Source organism: Stegostoma tigrinum, chromosome 2 (genome assembly GCF_030684315.1).
Source record: "Stegostoma tigrinum isolate sSteTig4 chromosome 2, sSteTig4.hap1, whole genome shotgun sequence".
In the NCBI taxonomy this organism is placed as follows: Eukaryota; Metazoa; Chordata; class Chondrichthyes; order Orectolobiformes; family Stegostomatidae; genus Stegostoma; species Stegostoma tigrinum.
This window is the reverse complement of record NC_081355.1, coordinates 123,664,071-123,672,673: the sequence shown is the minus strand read 5'-3', so window position 1 is coordinate 123,672,673 and position 8,603 is coordinate 123,664,071. Positions and strand designations below refer to the sequence as shown.

At 39.7% G+C, this 8,603-nt stretch overlaps 1 protein-coding gene across 1 annotated transcript in view; it reads right to left on the bottom strand.

Moving 5' to 3' along the window:
• The window catches only part of LOC125461527 (phthioceranic/hydroxyphthioceranic acid synthase-like), a 34,174-nt gene extending 25,571 nt beyond the window's left edge, over positions 1 to 8,603 (bottom strand). Inside the window, 3 exon segments of the mRNA XM_048550430.2 lie at positions 1 to 67; positions 3,064 to 3,137; positions 8,500 to 8,603. The exon segment at positions 1 to 67 is cut by the window's left edge and continues 87 nt beyond it. Coding sequence (XP_048406387.2) covers positions 1 to 67; positions 3,064 to 3,121 — 125 coding nt within the window. The 5' untranslated portion in view covers positions 3,122 to 3,137; positions 8,500 to 8,603.

The window sequence follows — 8,603 nt, the reverse complement described above, 5'->3', positions numbered from 1 at the left end:
GGTGGAATGTCTACCACACAGTTTCTTCCTTCATGTAGTACTTTCCAGAAATTATCAATGCCTTCTCCTAATTAAAAAAAGGAAAGATTAAAATAGGAATTACCTCTATTAGAATTCATTCTGAATACAACATTAGTAAAGGTCTCTGAAGAAAATCAGCATAACTGGTTGTGACAGGCCATCTGTAATGTGCCTACACTTCCATTACTGACATTTCTGTTGGGACAGTGAATGATAATGCCTATTTACTCATAGGGTCATCACAACAAATCCAGTGCTGGTCTCAAAATTCCATACTGTGTTCAACATTTGTTAGGATTAACATTAGGATCACTGGCTTAAGTATCTACCGTATTGAAACAGACTTTCCCCTCCACAATTGATCCCCTGGGATTCTAAACTTGCCACTTCTCTCTGCTGTGTCTCCAGGAAGTTCATAATGATGTAAGTAAAGTCAGTGGAACAGATAGCCTAAAATGAAAAAAAACACAGAAAATGCAGGAAATACTCAATACGTTGGGCAGTAACTGTGGAGAGAGAAGCAGAGTTAGCATATTGAGTTGAATGTGACTCTTACTCACAACTATTTAAGCCTGAATTTGGTTTGACACTCACTTGAGACTAGAGGTAAGATAGTTGTGCCTTACATTGTCATCTGAGGCCAGGATGTGTGGAAATGAGGAGATTTTACAACTGAAATTGCTGAAATATTTTGGAATCAATACAGTAGCTGAAGATGGCACTTTGAAGCGTTTGCATTATGCCGACACAGGCTTGAATATTTTTCTGATCCATCTGCTCTATCCGAACCACAATAAGGTTTCTTGTTTTGTACGTGTCAAAAAGAGTAAATATTGAGAGTACCACATGCACCATCCACTACGATGATATCATCTGGACTTGTGAGCAGAACAGCTTAGAATGTCAAAGGTGAGAGACCTAATATCTGGGCCTCCTCAAAGTTCTTGAAACAATATGAATCATATCAATGTAACTTACACTGAGGCTCCAACATGCAATAAACTATAGTAATTACAAGAGACTCTTTTAATTAGGCCAGAAAGTGGTTTTCCTCTACCACACTAGAGCCTGTAGTTTGCAACATTTAAAGTAGATGGTAGGAACAATGTTCATTATACAAAGCAAGTCACACAGTGTAGTGAGATGGCAAGTCCATACAGCATTTTCCAAGACCAAATAGAGCTTTCTCTTTGGGTAGGCCATTATATAACATTATCATAGAGGGTGAAAGTGTAGGAGGGGAAGACTAGGAAAAGGAAACTGAGATGGTATTTACGAAAACGAGGCCGCACCATCTTATGAAGACTGTAACAAGGAGATCTATATTGAAATGTTGCACTATAATAGGATAATAGGACAGCTACTGTTTGTGAATACCTGCACCATCTGTGACAATGCTTTTTCGGTTACAGCAAGTCTCCATAACATCTGCAAAGGCACTGTATGGGCATGCATCCGTTAGGTGTCAGATATACTTCAGCATTATGGGAACTAACTATCTAGCACTAAAGTACATCAGCAATGGGAAAGGAATATCCTGTTTCCCCAGATCCAGTTTGTAATGTGTTGCTCGTGAAATTCTACAGTCAGCTTCCACAACAGAAATGCCCTTAATGTCAGAACATGTGTGAAAATACTCAAAGAATCCAGCATGTTAATGTAAAATTTGTCACAACTTGTCAGAGTGCATTCATGTTCAAAAATGCAACCCTCCCTTGAATTGATAAAGAAAAATATCTTTGTGGGTCAAATAATCCATCGTTATGAATAATTAGCAGCACACTAGGATTCTCCCAAACTAATGCCAATGACTTAGAAGGCCATTTGGATCTCTGTCTGGGCAGATCACAAGAACTTCTGCAATATGTTCCAGTTTGTACATTGTTGTGCACTGAATATCTTCACTATATAGAAAAACCTGGGCTTGAACATTTCTGGGAACATAGATATAGGTGCTGCAGAAGCAGATGATAATGGGAAAGGCTATCAGAATGATCGTCGCTCAGACATTACCAATTAACTGCTCCAAGCGACATCAGAGCACGAACAATAGCCAAAGTCTTTCTTTGTATTTAATGCAATGTATCTTTGCCATGATTGTCTAATTTCTTTCAACATTTTCCAATTTTCAACACAGATCAATATGGCCATGTCATTATCTTTTGACTAAATAGCTCAGTCAAATTTCTGCAAACTTTCTAATCTTCATGAGAAAACAAACTAGAATGTGGACACAAACCAACCAAAGTACGCCTTCTTTTTGATATTCTGGCACTTCTCCAATGTGCAAGCAAAGGCCCTTGATCCTAAGAGGCAGCTCTTGTCCTTCATAAAGGTCATGGATCTAATAAGACTCTCCTGTCACGCAATTGGTTCCTAGGAGGAAAATACTCCTAGACATGCACTCTGGTGGTTTTTCCATTGTGCCATGATTTTCTAAAACATGTAGTTTGGCAATTAGCATCTATTGCAGTTCGGAGAAGTGCCAGGAACAGGAATGTCAACTCCAGCTGTTGTATTGAGCCTTTGAACAATCCTCCCAATTATCAATGGGTTGCTATTCAAATTGCATCAAATCAGGTCATGAAAGCTCTGAAAAATGACAGCCTGTATCACAGCCATCAATGCCTATTCCATCCTTTGCAATCACTAGAGCAGCAAAATTGCACCAACATATTGGATTCATTGAAATAAAACTGTGCCAAATTGCTGTTCTACACAGTTCAAGGACGAATGTTGAAAACACAAATTATGTATTAATTTTAAAATTCCAAATAATTCTTTCTCACATGCGTAAAATGGACGACCAGGGTCACGTATAAACGGTACATCTCAGGGGGAGATATAGCAAACTCCATCAAAATAAGTGGATCGAAAATTAGACAGTCCCATCATGGGTATAATTTTTTTCAATTTGCTGTTGCACATAGTCCTTTACACCCAATCATCAGATGAAAATCTCTGTTAGTTAGTCTGGAATGCATAATAATGTTAATGACAATAACATTTATTAATGTTTAATTCCAATCCCTGTTTATTTACCTCCAGGAAAATTGCATCCGATTCCAACGATTGCTATTTTGTCACCTATATTTTCCATTTTTCACTGTTTTTATCTATTGTAAAAGAGAACAAAGATTGGATTAGTTAGGACTATACTCACTGAAGTTTAGAAGAATGGCAGGGGATTTCTCATGGAAACCTATAAAACCCTAACAGGGTTAGACAGAGTAAATAGAGAAAGATGTTCCTGGTGACTGGGAGTTCAGAATCTGGGGAAACAGTCTAAATGATATGAAAATGATCATTTTCAACTGAGATGAGGAGGAACTTGTTAATCCAGGGAATGGTGACCCCGTGCAATTCTCTGCCATGGAATGCAATTGAGACCAAAGCATTGAATATTTTCATCAAGGAGTTAGATATAGCCATTAGGGCCAAAGGAATCAAAGACTATGGGAAGAAAGTGAGAACAGGGTACTAAATAAGATGATCAGCCATGATCATATTGAATGGCAGACCAGGTTTGTTGGACTAAATGGCCTACTCTTGCTCCTATTTTATGTTTCTTTTTCATGTTTAGATGTCAAGATGCGTTGGACAATTCAGTTAAGATTTTACTGTCCCCTGGGAAGCCAGAAAAACAACTTGAGATTGTGGGTGTGGCCAGTAAAGGCTGGGGAGCCTTGTCAGGAGGGGTCCTTAAAATAGGCCTGATGCTGGGCCATTTCACTGGTGATAGGAACTCCTGCAGCTCAGTCACCTAAAGACCGGTGACATTTTGCCAGCAGTGGAGCTGTCCTCTATAAGAAATCACATTAACCATTTTGCAAAATCATCCAAGAAATGTATTGAATGTCATGTCTCTCTCACCCTTGTAAAGATAGCCCCTATTATTAGTTTCCTCAGCTGATAAACACAAGACACTATATCTCTGCCAAAGGCACACTTCTAGCACAGATAGACTGGGGGTCTTGGGGGAGTTGCTTAATTTCATGAGTCATGAGTGACCCAGTAGTCTGCAGGTTACATAGGGTCTCCTAGGGAATATAAGCCGCAGGGTGACATAATGGACAGAATGACACAAATAGGAAGAATTCCCTTGAACATCCGTCTTTAAGCATGAACAACTATAAGACCATAAGACATAGAAGCAGAAGTAGGTCATTCAGGCCATCAGGCCTGCTCTGTCTTCCAATGAGATCATGGTTGATCTCATAATCTTCAGCTCCACTATCCGGCCTTTTCCGCATAACCTTTGATTCCCTTATTCGTTAAAAATTTGCCTCTCAGCATTGAATATACTTAATGAACAACTTTGACAGTCCAATGCTGTAAGAAATTCCACAGATTCACAACCCTCAGAAGAAATTCCTCCTTATCACTGTCTTAAATGTGTGAACTGTTATTCTGAGATTATGCCGTCTGGTCCTAGACTCCCCCACAACATTTCGGTACCCACCCTGTCAAATCTCCCAAAATTTTAAATGTTTCAATAAGGTTGCCTCTCATTCTTCCAAATTCTAATGAGCACAGGCGACTCAACATCTCCTTAAAAGGCAATCCCTCCATACCTGGTATCAACCTAATGAACCTTCCCTCGACAGCCATCAATGCCAATACATTTATCTTAGGTAGGGAGCCCAGAACTGTTCACAGTGTTCCAGTTGTGATCTAACCAGTGCCTTGTGTAGCTTTTGCAAAACATCATTACCTTTATACTCCAGGCTGCCTGGAATAAGGTCAGCATTTGATTTTCCTTTATTATTACCTGCTGGACTTGGAAGCTAGCTTTTTGTGATTTATGCACTGGGACTAAGATTTGTGCACATATTGCTCACAGAAACTAACTGGAATACACTTTACAAATTGGTTCTTATGGCTACCTCAGCCAATTTGACTATCCGAATGTACAAGAAGATTAAAATCACCAGTAATTTCCTTTTTTATTTTTTATCTACACCCATATGGATTCTACGTCTTCTGATTCAAGATCATTTTTTGCTATCGGACTTACTCCATTCTGATCTAATGTTGTTACCTCACAATGTCCTGCTTGTCCTTTTGAAAGTACACATACCACTGAATATTTAGTTCCCCAGCTTTGACCTACTTATGTCCATGTTTCCATTATGTCTACAAGATCATACCCATTAACCTATAAATGTGCTGTTGATTCATTTATTTTAATCTGAATACTACATGCATTCAAGTTAAGTCTCTTCCTGTCCCACTCGGGGAATCATTGTCTGTATAGCTGCCCAGTAGTACTACCATATCCTCTTGTTTTGTATACCTTTATTTCTTCTCTCCTATTCCTCCCCAAGCCTCTGCTCCTCTCAAATTAGTTTAAAGTTCTCCCTACAGCCGTAGTTATTTGATTCACCAGGGCAGTTCTCCCAACTTGGTTCAAGTGAAGGCCATTCCACCAGAACAGCTACTTCCTACCGCAATAGTAGGGTCAGTGTCCCACAAAATAAAAACCCATTCTACCCACACCCATCTTTGAGCAACACATTAAAATCCTTGTCAGTCTTCCACATGCCAGTTTGCTCATTCCTCAGGTATTAATCTAAAGATTGTTAGCTGGGGTGTTCAGTTTTTCAAGTTAGCTCTTAACTGTTCAAAATCTTACAACAGAACACCCTTTCTAGTCCTGTTAATGTTGTTGGTGCAGACATTATGATGACAAGTGATCCGTCTCTTCCCCCTCCAAGTTCTTCAGTCTCGAGGAGATGTCCTTAGTCCTGGCACCGGGCCTCCTGGACATCCGCTCAAGGCTACAGAGAATAGTAGATATCTATTGTACGCTAACCAACAACTATTGTATTCCTACTTCTTTCCTTCATTTGAATGGCTTCCTGCATCAAGGTTCTATAGTCAATTTGCTCCCTGCAGTTTGCACCATCATCCACACAACTTGTAATAACCTTGTAACTGTGGACAACTGAGGGTAGGGATGGCACAGTAGCTCAGTGGTTAGCACAGCTGTCTCACAGCTCCAGGAACCAGGGTTAAATTTCAGGGTCAAAAATAGAAGTTGCTGGAAGAACTGAGCAGGTTTGGCAGCATCTGTGAAGAAAAAGAATCAGTTTTAACATTTTGGGTTCAGTTCTGATGAAGGGTCACTGGAACCAAAACATTAACTTTTTTTTCTTCACAGACGCTACCATAACTGCTGAGCTTTTCCAGCTCAGTTCTGTTTTGGTTCCTGATTTACAGCATTCGCAGTTCTTTCAGTTTTTAAATTTCAGGTTGACTGTGTGTGGAGTTCACATGTTCTCGTTATGTCTGCGTGGGCTTCCTCTGGGTACTCCTGTTTCTTCCCACAGTCCAAAGTCGTGCAGGTTAGGTGAATTGACAATGGTTAAAAACAAAATCTATGTGGGGATGCAGGAAGAGGGTGCATCTGGTTGGGGTGCTCTTCAGAGGGTGGTAAATACCCGAAAGGCCAAATGGCCTCTATCTGCATTATAGGGGTTCTATGATTCTATGAACTGCAGACACTGAGATTCCTCAACTGCAACCCCAGGCCACCATATCCGCCTTACCTGCAGTTACACCCTCATGTCCCTGATGACACTTCATTTTGAATTACATAGTCTGAGCAAAGCATCCAGTAGATTTCCTGTTCCCTGATGTGGTGCAATGTCTCCGCAACTTCAACCCAAAGTTCCTTGAGCTGCAGACATTCACTAGAGATGGATCACTTTGGAGTGAACATATTGCAGCAGCAATATAACACCTGTCTGCTCTCACCATCATTTTTAATTTGGATGAGACATTTGTTTGTGGAGTAAAACTACAGCAGCCCTATATGGTTTCGTCAGGGGTAGGTTGCACAGTATGTGTCATATTTGCACAATCCACATTCTTCATCCAAATGGGCACTTAGACTTGCATCCTTCCTGCACTTGACCACCTACAACTGACTCTTTACTGAAGGCCCAGGATGCTCAGTTTGGAAAGTGCAAGTTCTAGTAATACCTGTATTACTCACTCCTGAAGAAACCATGATGATGCTATATTGACATGGCAGCAGCATTTCAAATGCAGGTAAGTAAAATTTAGTAATTTTTTCATGTTGGCAAGTTTCTGAAAGTAATAGAATTTGCCATTTTTGTCCATGTTAACATATCTTGGGAGAAGCCCAAAGGCTAAACCAGATATTACGGTAGCATGTGAACATGCCACTGCCTCTGGATCTGAAGCACTGCAAAGAGTTGGAGTATAAGATGTTGAGGAAAGGGCAAGATCCTCTGTCAAGTTGAATCTGGGTTCCACAACACTCCTTGACTGGGACAGAAGTTTGGCTGACAGGATAGCCATTGCACCAAAGCTATTCAGCACTCTCCTGCATGCTGCGTCATTGAGATACATGTTTGAGATCTTTGCAATTGTACTTGCTTGGCACTTTGCCTTATGATCAGCTGACTAACAAACTATCTTTTACTCTGGTAAGGTGCAGTTTATTTGTACTTGGCAACTCATCATGCATTGATAGTAACTTCAAAGACCTATCCTCCAAACAAGTGCAGAACCAGTTTTGAGCTGGTGGGCTCCAAGTGCCAGATCAAGTGATAGTTCATTGATAATGGGAACTGCAGATGCTGGAGAATCCAAGATAATAAAATGTGAGGCTGGATGAACACAGCAGGCCCAGCAGCATCTCAGGAGCACAAAAGCTGACGTTTTGGGCCTAGACCCTTCTTTACTGCTGTGACATTGCTTCTCTTTTTCTTCTTGAGCTGCTGTTGCAAGTGACAATGCTCAAGCAATCAAAAGCAGCTCAGAGTTTCCATTACAGCAAACCCCTTTTGACATCTTTGCCTTAAGAGATAGACTGCCATCAAGAAAAAACATGTTGCCTGTACCACAGGTCTATAGCAGCATCTCCTTCTATGTGCAGAACTTGAGCAATGTTGAAATGAGGTGCCCACTGCTGGATCCATATGAAATTGCACCTATTCTTTCAGATGATGGAGGTTGGTGGATTTTGCGCATTACCTACTTCAACAGAACAGAATAGGCATGCCGTAAATTACATAAAATTTGTGTCAGATAAGGTTGCATGTTTTATTTCTAAATCATATTAAATAACTTATTAAAGCCAAAGGTAAAAATGCTTAAAGATATGAATAACATTTTTGACTTTCCTAAATTACCTGTAATCTGGAGGTGGTGAATTATAGATAATGCCATTTTTCAGTCCATTAAAATTTGTCTAAAAAGTATGTGTTCCACTCTGAAAGATTACTGACAATATAGTTACAATGACAATTCACCATTTTCAATCAGCAACAATATGAACTCATTTCCAACATTCAATAAATTAAATTGTTCCGAACATCTTTTTGAAAATAGAACCAATACAACTCGCAAGAATAGTATTAATTAATGGAAACAAGTGAATGAAATGTTTTCAAATGGCAAAGTGAAAACTACATTTTATAGTTTATGAGAAAATATAGTTCTTACCACATATTCTATTCTATCACTGCTTTTCTCTGGTTCAGTTTGAAAACAATGCAGTGATTTGCCTCACAGAGTTCTGTATAAATCATTTCGCATGAGGAAGTTGT